General features: G+C 38.1%; 1 protein-coding gene across 1 annotated transcript; it reads right to left on the bottom strand.

Annotated features, from left to right (window-relative positions):
* Positions 1 to 4041: 4041 nt before the first annotated feature.
* ela3l (elastase 3 like) lies at positions 4042 to 8510 on the bottom strand. The gene is made up of 8 exons (XM_028034119.1): positions 8425 to 8510; positions 8156 to 8244; positions 7843 to 7940; positions 7400 to 7528; positions 5951 to 6087; positions 5488 to 5633; positions 4934 to 5086; positions 4042 to 4094 (listed from the first exon to the last, which is right to left on the bottom strand). The coding sequence occupies exons 1-8, from the start codon at positions 8462 to 8464 to the stop codon at positions 4077 to 4079; spliced, it is 810 nt and encodes a 269-aa protein (XP_027889920.1). The 5' UTR covers positions 8465 to 8510; the 3' UTR covers positions 4042 to 4076.
* Positions 8511 to 13047: the final 4537 nt, after the last annotated feature.

The following is a 13047-nucleotide window of genomic DNA, read 5'->3' as shown; positions in this document are numbered from 1 at the left end:
CGGTCAATTCCTGACTGCTGACAGACGCAAAAGAGGCGGCAGAAGTAGACGCTGCTGTCACTGTGGCTCATCATCATCATCATTATTATCCCCCGCCTCTCCTCCTCTGTCCCTCCCTCAGTCTCTTGCTACTTTCTTTCTATTTACAGACGCTCTAAGGACATCCGATCAGGGGCTTTCCTTTCACCTCTGAGACTCGCCAGAGGTCATTGCGACAGTTTAACCCATCAACATTAATAATGCAAGGAAAACAGATACGTAGCTCAGAGAAAGCAGCTTTAGAAAGTTAAATGAATAAATAAACTTTTGTCCAAGTCGTTTTGAGAAAGTGTTTCAGCTTTCTTACGCGCTTGGTTTTACATCATGCTAATTAAATGTCACAATTTGTGCAGTGTGCTTTGATATGAAGGTGTCACTGGAGAAGCACTATCCACATTCAGTATTTATGATGAATTTGTATCATGTGCAGAGTTTTTGTAATATGTCTTGTGAATTATGTGCACCACAGTGAGGGACAAGGACATAATTAGTTTTGGTCTACAAACCGGCATATAAATAACATCTATTTCTCCATTATTGTGCATTATTCCTTTTGTAAATAAACAAATCTGATCATGAGATCAATATTTACTTTGAGTAGCAGAAGTGGCTTTCAAGCAATTGATAGTTAACCGTTTTTCCTTTGCCTTGTTTCACCCCAAAGTCCATATTTGTCATCAAACGTTTTACATAACGAAAACGTTAAAATATTGTAGGGAGATTACAATCTTTTCAGATGGGAATTTAATTTTATTTTGACAGTTTTGTCATAAATCAATTAATTTTGTTTCAGCAGCATAAATGTTGTTACTGAAATAAACAACACAAATCACAGAAGTGAAGAAGTAAAAAAAAAAAAAAGTAAAGCAAGAAGTTTACCAAGGATTCTTCCTAAAATGAAAACATTGTTATTCTGAGACTGTCTTACGAGAACAGACTGTCTTCAGTCAGAGGCTTCTTCAGATCTGCTGTAATACTGAAAGCCACAGGAGATCCTACATATTCACAACCATCATTTTTCCTCGACTACTAAGGAATCTTGGACATTATCAGAGACAAGAACATTTAACTTACCTTTGGGATTCATAAAGCATTTCAGATTTTTAATTTAATTTAAATTACAGACATGAGCTGAGCAATAGCAGGTACCATTTGTTTCACATGAGCAAAGTGAACTAACATATTTTGTAAATGTTGAACAGAGAATAGGAAATGAGTTTTTTTTTAATGTGTGTGTTACTGAGATTGTGCCCAAATAAGAGCAAATAAATTATTTTATTTTTAACCAAAACAGCTTAATGTCCAAACAGAGTTGCTTTATCTTCCATCTTGTGCTCTGCTTTGTATAATCTAAAACAAGGCCCCTAAAGCTGAATAGCTGCTGTTGTAATTTCACACTTGTTGCCTCCCATTTTCCTCATTAGTATTCAGGACAACAGTAGGGTGTCCCTGGGGAATTCAGCTCTGTCCCGCACTTCTTTGTATGTGTGTGTAGTCGTACAACCATCTTTGTAGGGACCCGTTTTAGTTCCAGACACTTTCATAAAATAAGAACATTTTTCATGATTTATTTATGCTAACTTTGGTTAAATAGCTTTATGGCTGACTTTGGAGCAGGGGTTAAATTGTATTAGGAGTTTAATTTGGACTAAATGGCTGCAAGCTCCAATTGTCCTCACAGAGGCTGAGAAAGGGTTGTGTGTGTGTGAGTGGAAAAGGAGAGGGGAGTACCATGACCCTGAGTTCAGGCAGAGACAAAGCTTCCTTTAAGGCCTCATCATCATTCCCAGTGCTCACACCAGAAAGAAGCTTCACTGGGGCACAGGTCCAGCACATTCATCAAGGAGGCTCATATACCCCACATGTTCGTAATGCTTTAAAAGCTGAATGGCTTCAATTAAAAATGAATGCAGTGGTTATCATTCTAACAGCTGCCTGATGACGTATAAGCCTGATAAATGTAATGAAATGCAGTATGAAATTAAAAACATCTAATTAAATTCAAGAAATTAGAGTATTATATGTTACTGCAATAAATTGTATTCAAAGTTTAATGAGCATAGATAAAATTATAGGGCTATTGTACTTAGTGCCTTATGCCTATTGTCATAAGTTATTAAAATATTTGTCACTATATTTATTCTAAAAGGCGGTAAATTACATGTTTTCCTGTCCAACTGCAATTAATAGCACTAGTAATCCAACAAATGTATAATGTTTAAAGGACTTACTGTACTGAGTAATACATTTTCGAGTAATACGTTTTCAAAATAATGTGTATTTCTACCGGATGTTTTCTGTCATTGTGCTGCTTGAAGGCAGATCTCCTCCTCAGTCTCAAGTCTTTTGCAGCCTTTAAGAGTTTATTCCCTCCCAAAACTTTCCTGTTTCCAGCTTTGGTTCATTTTCTCATCAACCACCACCTTTGTGTCTGAGCCACCTTCACTGTCCCCGCCAAAGAAAAGCATCCCCACAGTCTTTCACCAGCAGGTCACCTGTAGGTAATTCTTTTGGTCTTCGTAATGCTCTTCACATGCTCTCTGACAAATCTCCCAGGTCTTAGCTGAACAGCTGGATTTAAATTGAGATTAAGCTACATACAAGTCTTTCACAACTTGTTCCCTTGGGATTTATGTAGGGTTATCACAATAAAGGCAGCAGAATACAAATTCAGGCCACACTTTTTAGATCATTTTCTGTGAAATAGGTCAAAAACCATGTATCATTTTTTTTCTCTGCTTTATATTTGTGTGCTACTTTGTGTTATGTCACAAAATGTAAAAATGAACCAAATGGGAAACACTGCGCTCTGTTTTGTGTGGATGCATTGAAATAAATAAGTAAATAAAAGATTTCCATTAATAAAACTATATAAGTCAGAGAAGTCATGAGGAGTACATTAGATGGAATATGCATCACACGGTCAAAGCCTGACACGCCGCAGAATCCTCCTTCTGTCATGTGATAAATAGACCTAAAATATTTGGGTTCATGCACTAGATGGGGGATATACTACAGTATAATGGACATGCAGAGAAGCTGCATGCCCTCCTGCATCTTCTTGAGGCTGCTCTTAATGTACTGCACTGTATAGACACATGCATGGGACCGCACACAGAGCACCATTATTACTCACTCAAATACGATGTGTCATGTGTGATCACTACATCTCATGTCAGCGAAGATGTTTCCTCGCTTCCAGTACATTTAAAGTGTTCCTGTGTGTATTTTTGCAGTGAGAGAGAGAGAGAGGGAGAGAGAGAGAAGGAGAAGAAAGCAGAGAGGCAATTTTATTTCTTTTCCAGTCTTCACCCCACTTACGCTTTCCTCCACATCTCATTACAGCATTGATATGGGAAGAGATAAAAAGTAAGAAAAGATAGAAATGTTAATCACAACCTTGTCATATCTGGCTTCTGCATTTTTAGATTGCGGACGTCATGAGGAAATATTCTCCTCGGCGGTAGAATATTATGGTTTTCATAAACCTTGCACCCTAGCTGTGGGGATGGGTGAGGGTGCGGAGGCAAAGCAGGTCAGTTTCATGCATGATTATTAGATGTGCATCTCCTACTCCTTTTTGATGCTCACAGTCTTATTCAACTCAGGATTACTTGGCATCTCATCTGACAGTTTAATTTGAATCTCGGGTCTCATTTCTTTAATACTGTAAAAAATAAAAAAATAAAAAATTATGGGAGTCACATTTGTTTGCTGGTGCTGTTTTTCCATGCAGAAACATTGGTTATTATGCACAAAATTCAGATTGGGGATGCTGTCAGAAGCAATTCTCTATCATGAGTTTGTGAGGACACCTGCTGGGCAGATCTTGATACTGTTTCAGCTTCTAAGAAGCCAGAATGTGTTGCTGCTCATTTAATTTAATATGAATGCATATAGTAAGTCTAAGTAATAAATACTTGAATATGCATTAGGCCTTATCAAATATGCATTTGCAGTTACTAAATGTACTTTACACAAAACAACACACTTAAGACAACTGCATATTTTGGGGAATTTTTATTGACATATCATCTTTAATTATTCAGCATCACCTACACAAACACAGAGAAAAACATAAAACATTGAAAGGATTGTTCAGATTCTGTTCAAGTGAGATTCTGTTAAAAGATTAAAAGAAGTTAAAATCCCAGGGAGCATTTGTTAAATAAAATATTTGTCTAAATTGTCCCTCTACACCTAAGCAAATATTGAGATCTGGGGTAGAGAGCATCCAGAAAGTATTCACAGCACTTCACTTTTTCCCCGTTTTGTTATGTTTCAACCATATTCCAAATTGTATTAAATTAAGATATCCCATCAAAATTTTACACACAAGTACCATCTTTACAGCAACGTGGGAAAAAGTTTTTGAGTATTTTGCAAATTTATTAAAAACAGAAAACCAAGAAATCCCGTTTACGTAAGTATTCACATAATCAACAAGGTGGAAAGTTCTTTAGTGCAGGTAAGATATTAATTGTGTTTAACATTAAAAAAACAACAAAAAAACCTTCCTTTCCAAAATCCCAAAACATTCCTTTATGCTTCCTTGTGCTTTTCTAACACAACTTGGGATTGGCAATTATCGTATAAGATATTGTTACTGAAGGTGAAAAAAAAGATTGGTAATTTATTTTATAATAATTATGAACTCTAAACAATGGATTTGATACAATGCAACAATTGTGTCTTTTTAATTCAAATTAATGGAACTGTTGTACTGAAGAAGACAACTGATGATTGGTAAGTTTGTTTTTGGGGCTCAGACTGAATGCAGTGGAAAACGTACCTCTTTATTAAATACATTTTATCAATGCTTTTTACATTTTTCCAAGAAATACCAACATGAATTCTAATGTAGTTTTAAGAATACATCAGCCATCTTTTTTACCTGGTCAATCCAGCTGTTGAAAGCAGAGACTCTGGTGAAGACGGTGGGTTTCTTCTCGTAGTTGCAGCCGAAGCCAGACACAAAGCTGGCAATGCCATGGATCTCCCAAAAACCTTCAGCGTTCTTACAATTCAGAGGGCCACCAGAGTCACCCTGAACAAGGAGATTCAGAAAGAGGGTTTATGTTTTATTCAACTGAAGGAGCGACCAGAAGATCGACCAGAAAGAAAGAAAGAAAGAAAGAAAAAGAAAACTGGGAAAATCACTATCAAAATCATTGATTCATGAAGAATGCTGCAGGACACGGGGACACAAGAACAGCATTTGTTGATTCTTGGCATCACGCCACAAAAAATAACTTTGAGGGGAAAATTATTCTGTTTCATTTCAGTGGGATCACTTTGTAGGTTTATTTTTTGTGTGGCTTCAAAAACAGCTTGTCTAATCACCGATCAGGCATTTTGAAGGAATAAACAAAGCAACTTAAAACACATAACTGCTGAAATAATCATCTCCCTCCTCATGCACATTTTCAAACAGTGCGGCAGACCTACGTTGCATCCAGCAACAATTCCATCCCCACCGGCGCACACCATGCTGGTCCTAACAGCGATGCCCCACCAGTCAGACTGGGAGCAGGTGGCGTGGTCAGCCACAGGCATCAAAGCCTGCTGCAGCTTATCAGCAATGGGGCCTCCGGCTAAAACACACAGGCAGAGTCTATTACCGTCATACACATAAACTCGCTGGCTGTCAAAGCTGCTTTACAGGAGCTCCCCGAGAGCAAAACTCACAGTCTGACCCAAATTTTCAATTTAGAAGTAATCCCCCTGCTGAAAAGTTTCAGCTCAAATCGTATGCAGGTAATTTTCTTCCCAACTTCCCAAATAGCTCCAGTTAACCCTAACCGTTTATGAATACTGTCACTGTGGCTAAATACTGGCCAAACATGCTAATGGAAATGATACGAGGAGTTTTCAGGAATGCAGCCAAAACATAAACAGAGGAAGAACTTACTGTACACTCTGCCCCAGCCAGTGATGTAGCAGGGGTAGAGGTTGGTCAGCAAAGTGCCAGGAGCGGGGATGCATCCCAGCTGCACCTGATCACTCAGAGTCACTGGCTCGGACAACTTAATCAGGGCAATGTCATTACTGCAAGGAAGACAGATAGAGAGACAAAGTCTTAGGGAGGATCGACTTCCCCAACCTAAGATACTGAAAAGCAAGGTGAGGAAGTCAGTGCATCAATAAATTGCAATAATATTACTTTCCAAATGCTAATCAAACACTTTGATTTAAATGTTACTGAGGATGTTGGTTCATGAAGGTAATGTGTGATGTTCAGCGGAGAACGTCAAGGCTAACATCTTAATAGTAAATGTTTTATCAATTAATCAATTTAGCAACTTTTCAAAACATAAGACGTTTCATAATTATGTGAGGTAAGTTACATGTTGGAATAAGATTAAAGTTTGTATCCAGATTTAATTACTTTACCAGTAGCACCACTGTTGTTGTTGAACCCTGTTCTAAGCTTAGGCACTTGCTGAGAAATGGTTTGTTTCATACCACTTTGTTAAAATGTATTTTAAAAGTTTATTATAATTTTGCTAGCATGTTATGCCTTAACTAGCTTATATTGTCAAGCCTGCTAGCAAGCTTATTTTTTGAATCTTAAGGTAGTCAATGTCAATAAACAACACATCTTATCCATAGTTGTCAATGAAAATATTTGTATGTTTACATTCTTATGAAATCAATTCATTTTTGGAATCTAGTTTCTTAAAAACACATTAACTAACTGAGTTGTTAGTTTATTTGGTCCAGGTAAATCAAAATTTTCAGCAATATGCTCAGGCTATGTCACCAACTGGAATGAAGAAAATAGATAAAGAATGGTATTCTGAGTATGTTTGCTTTATGTTATCATTGGAAATACTTGAAACTCCAACCCAGAACAGCAAATAAAAAACTGCTTCTGTAAAGACAGCAAACAGCAGTTCTAGACTTGCTTAAAGTAGGAAAACCTTAAGAGTTTTGGAAATTATATCAGTTAAGTGTCTTTTAGTTGTTAAACAAAAGCACTACTCAAAGATTCTGAAACGTATGATAAATTCAGTAGCTCAGATATCATCGTTACAAGAAGACATTGCAATATGTGAATTTACCTAATTGATGTTTATGCAGAGAGAATCTTATTTCAAGAAATGGTGGTAAGTCCAGCTCCCTGTGAGAGGAAACTAAAATATCTGTCTTGTGCTTCAAAGACTCAGTTTTGATTCACTAATTGAATTTTTCTATATACAGTATTTTATATGAGTTTCAGAAACATGAACTTTAGTAAATTAATCTAGCCTTACTCTAAGTCCTCTTCATTGACAAAAAGAAGATGAGATCACAATCATTTCCCTCTTTATTCTTTGTTTGTGTTTTTCTTCATAGCCGCTGTCTTTGTCTTTCTTACCCAAAAGCTACAAAGATGGGGTGCCACTTCTCATGGACGATGATCTTCTCAGGCAGGATGGCCTTGGAGCCAGCCTCTTCTTCAACCAGGTTGTGTTTGCCCACAAACACCCTGTAGGAGAACTTGGTACTGCGAGAGAAAACAGACTGTTGAGGCCCAAGGCAAACCAGACAGAGGGTTTATTAAACAGTTGAATGATTTGATTAATTTGGTCTGATTGTGCTTTTGTGTGGAGGATTAGATAAATAATCTTTGATGATGAGTTGAATTTGCGATAACTTCCAAAATATTTTTCCTTTTTTTTTTCTTGGTAGGAAAATTAAGCCTTTGGTGATGTAAATAAGCAAGCAGCATTGCATAGAATAAATACAGAACAGGCAAGCTTTGTGCAATGATGGTTGTGTTCCTGAGTTCTTATCTTTGTGCTCCTCAGCTTCTCGTACTTGATGCAATGTGCAGCAGTCATAACCCAGTTGGCAGCAATCAGAGATCCTCCACAACTGTGCCTCCACTCACCGTCCCTTTCATACTGCAGAGAGATCTAAAAAAGGGACACGAGAAAAACAATATACAAAGAAGTGGGCTGTCCTTCAGACGGATGGTATGGATTCCTGATTTAACACTTTAAAAATAGCCCTGCTTAATTGCAGGATTTTCAACAGCATCTGGGTTTGTCATCCGATAGCCAGATGCTGAACCCGGAGGGTCATCAAAGTGAACATAAAAACACAGACAGATGTGTGCACATCAGCATACCTGCCAGGGCCAGCTGTGGGGCTTGGCATCCACTCCATTGACCACACGGGAAGTCAGGGGCTCAACGGGAGGGGTGCCGCACCCAAGGGCTGAAAGGAAAAGGAGTAGGTATTACACAAACACATATATTTAAATATTTTCTGAAGCAGAGTGCAACATTTTTCTCCTCACCAAAGAATCACAAAGGACCGGCTCACTATGTGCTAATGAGCAAATGCAACACAGAGAAACAATTAACCACAGAAATAGAATATTCCAGATGTTCTTACCGCCAGCAATGAGCACTGAGGCCAGCACAATGGGGATCATGTTGATTGATGCTTCAGCTGAGGGACGGCGAGACCCAGACACTCTCTTTTAAACTTTCCACCTCAGGCAGCTCTCTCTCCGAACACAGCAGCACACTCTCCAATTGGTCTGTGGTGGCCTGCTGAGGCTGTAGATGGACCAATGGCAGTGGGCCAGGAGTGTATTTCACACTGGTGTATTTTCTGGGACATTTCTCATGACCTTCCTGCAGCATTAACCCTCAATCACTAACCTTAGCATAGGTAACATTGTTTTTGGACATGGATATATCCATACTATGAGTGTGTTTAAAATGCAGATGGCTCTTTATATGCACCAAAGATAAGTTTCAGTATTCAAAAACCTGCTATACCTACAAAACACCTGGAATTGGATGCCTACGTGACAGCATGGGAAGTCAGCATCTGGATTCTTGGCACTAAAGTGTCTTTTGTTTTTTTTCTTTTTTAAGAATTGCAATATGAAAAAGTGTTCCTAAAAAATTACACGGTAACATTGAACAACAGATGGTTTTGTTGATGCAGAAAGTGTGTTGATATTTTAACACATGCAGTGGTGCGACTAATTCTGCTGTGTCAGGACACCATAAGTGTGACAAAACTTTGCATTCATCACGTTTCACATTCATCTGTCATTTTCTCTGTCGCACATATTTGGATCTCCTACAAAATATTCTGACCTAAACTTTCAGGTGTTTGTTTTGTTGATCTAGATGACCTGAAGAAAAAAGGCAGAAATTAAAAGGTAATTGTTGTGGTGTAACAAACCTGAGGGGTCTCAGGATGCAGACTTAATAAATCTGTCAGGGGTTATTAGAAAATATGCTTCACCAATAGAGGCAAAGGACTATGATGGAGAAGAAAATCAAACATCGGTGAGAATGTTTTAAAAAAACTGTAAATGCCTGCAAATATTGCTTCATAATCTTCACAATTCTGCTATAATTTATGAAGCAGCTTGTTTTATTGATCAAAGTAAATGTATACAAAGCAATTAGTCGGGAAATTTGTCAAATCACTGCAGACTGCAGACTCGGCTCTCAGAATGTTCATGAGTCATTTATTTTCCCAATTCACCACTAGATGGGACAGTTCATCTGCTTTGATGCCAAATTCATTTATGTCCATTTAAAGGAGAGGAACAGGGATTATTCTGTGTATAAATATATGTTGTATTTATTTTTATTTGTTCTCACAAAGAAAAGAAGAAAAAAAAATCAAGTTTGTAAAATCACTTATTTTAAAATTAAGGTACAAAATGAACCATGGAAGTGATTGTAAAAGGTCGCTGGGGTTCTGTAAAAAGCAAAATTCAAAACGGTTAACTATGCTTTCAACGTTTCCTTTAAAAGTTTTTTCTTTTTTTTTTTTTTTTACCAGGGGCATTTACTCCTTCCATAGTGAAGCAAATTCTCAGAGGAAAGAAAAACACTTTAAAGAGGCAAAAAGAAACCCAAACAACCGGAACAACATGGGCATATGTGTACTCTGCTTTCTTGTATGCATGGCATCATGCAGTGCAAAATGCTTTGTGTTGCGTCTCTGTACATCATCCCGCTTACACCATCCCCGTGGTGAAACAAGATGATGGCAGTGTGAGGTTTCTTTTTTAAGCAGATACACAGAAAACGGTCAGGGTTGGTAGGAAGATGGAGGCATCTAAATACAAAACAATCCTGGAAGAAAACCTGTTAGAGGCTGACCAGACCCAAAACAAGTCTGCTCACAGATGCTCTGCATCGAATTTGATTCAATTTGAGATGTGCTGCTAAACAGAATGGGCACAAATGTTATACTCGTCATGAGCAAAACTATCTATTCGATATTATCTTTTCAACTCACTCTACCTAAATAATACATCCTCGAGCTTCATAAGCCACAAAACACTTGCAGTCAAATTTTTGTCTCCAGATGTGATATGCAATTCACTGAAATCTAATTAAAATGTCTCTTGAAATCACTAAAACATTGTCAAACCTCTTACAGGGCAGTGTCCAGCACACCTGATTAAAGCTCTTGTGTTCATTAATTTGATACTGACACAAGATAATGGAGCGAGATATGAACTTCATACGGTTTTGCTGTAAAAGATTTAAGCCTGACCTGTCATAGCTCCCAAATCCTTTTATTGAGGTCAAAACCTCTGATCTCGTAAATCTGCTACTTATCAGTGAAATATGTTGTATCAGAGGCAGTCTGTCATGTTCTCCTGACTGAGCAGGCAGAAAAGCCCAGTGACTGAAGCCCTCCGGGGAAGTTGTAGCAGGTACACTTCAGACTGTTTTCCCTAACAGAACAGCAGCTGAACTCTGAATGACACCACTGTTTATGGTTGGTTTATATCATGTTGCAGCAATAAACCCAGCACTGGTCATTGCCATTTTCTACATGCAGCAAAAGAGAAAGATTTTGCAATATGTGTAAATATTATTGTGGCATGCCAGTGATATTGGCTGCTTCCAGCAGTGAGTGTGTGTGTGTTTTTTTTTTTTACCTCATTTCCCCCTGCATGTCACAGTCACTGGTGTCCCTCCACACAGTCTAATATAGGGCCCTTTCTGAGCCATCTAATATCCATGCTGTTTAAATTCCTACACCACAACTGCATTTTACAGCAGCTGGCTTATTTACCACAGCCTGCATGTTTAAGGCCAGGGAGCTAAAGTAAATCCATCACTGGTCTACTAAAGCTAATCTTGACTGAATGCTTTTCTGCTGTCTCTTTGTGATTGTCAGTGCACATGTTTATTTCATTTTGCTCTTTAATTCTGTGCTACCCCTGTCTCAGAACTGTCAGGCTGGGAACAACTAATTTAATTACATTTTATAAGCACAAATTACGATTCAAGTGTTTCCAGATCTTGTGCATACTTGTCAGGTTTTCTATTTCTTTCATACGAAGAGAGAGAATGTACCAGAGGAGTAAAAATAATGACTGGGCGTGGTCACCGCGTATACATAATGTTTTTTTTTTTCCTGCTTAGATATGCTTATAGAAAAAACATGTTTATGGTAGTTTTGTCCATGCACCAAAACAGATTATTTACAACAACCTCTGCAGAGACTTGCAGCTATTTTTAATGAGTACTTTTGGAATAGACTATAAACTAGTCCTCATGCTGGAGCATGACACATGCACAAATCAGAAGTATGCACATGAATGCTGTTCTGCTCTGCATCCCCAGAACCAGAACCAGAACCAGAACCAAACATGAAGAAGCAGCATCCAGCTTTTATGCATCACAAATCTGGAACAAACTTCCAGAAAACTGCAAAACAGCTAAAAAAATTAGTTTCTTTAAGTCAAGAATAAAACCCCACCTGTTTAGAATTGCTTTCCATCCATAATCCCTGGAATATTGAGCAACATATTTGTTGTCCATAATTTTGGTGATGGCACGAGAAATTGGTGACTGTAAGATGTTTTTGTAACTTTTTATGTTTGTGTTTATATGATGTAAAGCACTTTGGACTGCCTTATTGCTGAGATGTGCTGCACAAATAAACTTCACTCAACTGTCTTATGAAGTTACTAATAATCCTTCAGCCTGTTCACATTTTGTCACATCACAATCACAAACCTCAGTGTATTTCACTGGGATATTACTGGGATATTACAGTAAAATATGTTCATAAAGTGCATAAAAAAGGTTGTAAGGTAATCAGAATGTTTCACTTTAAAATGCCGAGAAAACATAAATTTATTCAGTTGTCTTTACTTTCATAGAGCCCAAGAAATACAGTGCAACAAATCGCTTTTAGAACCTGCTAAATAGTCCCTATGGCTGATGTCTCAATGTCTCTAATTTCATCTCAGAATAATTTTTTTCCTGCAAAGGCCTCAGGGATTTGTTGGAGAACATTGGTGAACACACGGCATCATTCGGACCGAGAAACAGAAGGGAAAGGTCAGGGAGAAAGATATGGAGAGGTTCAAAACAGGGTAAGATCATGAGTTCTTTTGAGTTTCCTAAAGAAGAAGAAGAAGAATTACTTTATTCATCCCAGCAGGGAAATTATTTCGCAGTTACAGCAAGAATTTTTTTTTTATACACAGATTAACACACACACACACAACAGGAGCTGCGTCTGCAGGCAGCCAGCTGAGCCGGTGCCATTTTTGAAGGAGGACATGCAGCAAAGGTTGTCGGGACCAGGAATCGAACCCGCGACGTCCGCGGGTCTAAGGCCTCCAAATGTGGGGCGTGCTAACCCCTGCGCCATCACAGCACGCCCCTAAATATGCATTACTTATCATTTATATGTGATGGTCTGTCATATGAAGTCTCAATTAGGCAAAGTTTGTTGATTGGGCATGAATATAGCCTGTTGTCTCTTGCTGACCCACTTTGATTTACCTAAATAACAGATTTCTAGGTTGCATAAGACTGCAGACACAGAATATTCTGATAGTAGATAAAATATGTAAGTCTGTACCGACCCAACCTACTTGAACAAACATGGACAAACATATAAAAGTCACATGCAGTAAAACACAATTTTTGATCTTTTCTCACGAGACGTGTGTGTGAATGTGTGTGTGTAAGCTGTGTTTGTGCCGTTTAGTGCCCTGGATCACTTCCT

This window comes from Xiphophorus couchianus, chromosome 12 (assembly GCF_001444195.1).
Source record: "Xiphophorus couchianus chromosome 12, X_couchianus-1.0, whole genome shotgun sequence".
Lineage (NCBI taxonomy): Eukaryota > Metazoa > Chordata > Actinopteri > Cyprinodontiformes > Poeciliidae > Xiphophorus > Xiphophorus couchianus.
This window is presented reverse-complemented; position numbering and strand designations above follow the sequence as displayed.

Excerpts from the sequence above, each read along its gene's own strand:
- ela3l (XM_028034119.1), bottom strand. The coding sequence starts at position 8,464 with ATGATCCCCATTGTGCTGGCCTCAGTGCTCATTGCTGGCG. Across the intron at positions 7,529-7,842 it reads ACTGCTGCACATTGCATCAA|TACCAAGTTCTCCTACAGGG; the intron begins GTACGAGAAGCT and ends TTTCTCTCGCAG. Across the intron at positions 6,088-7,399 it reads CCCATCTTTGTAGCTTTTGG|TAATGACATTGCCCTGATTA; the intron begins GTAAGAAAGACA and ends TCTTCCTTGCAG.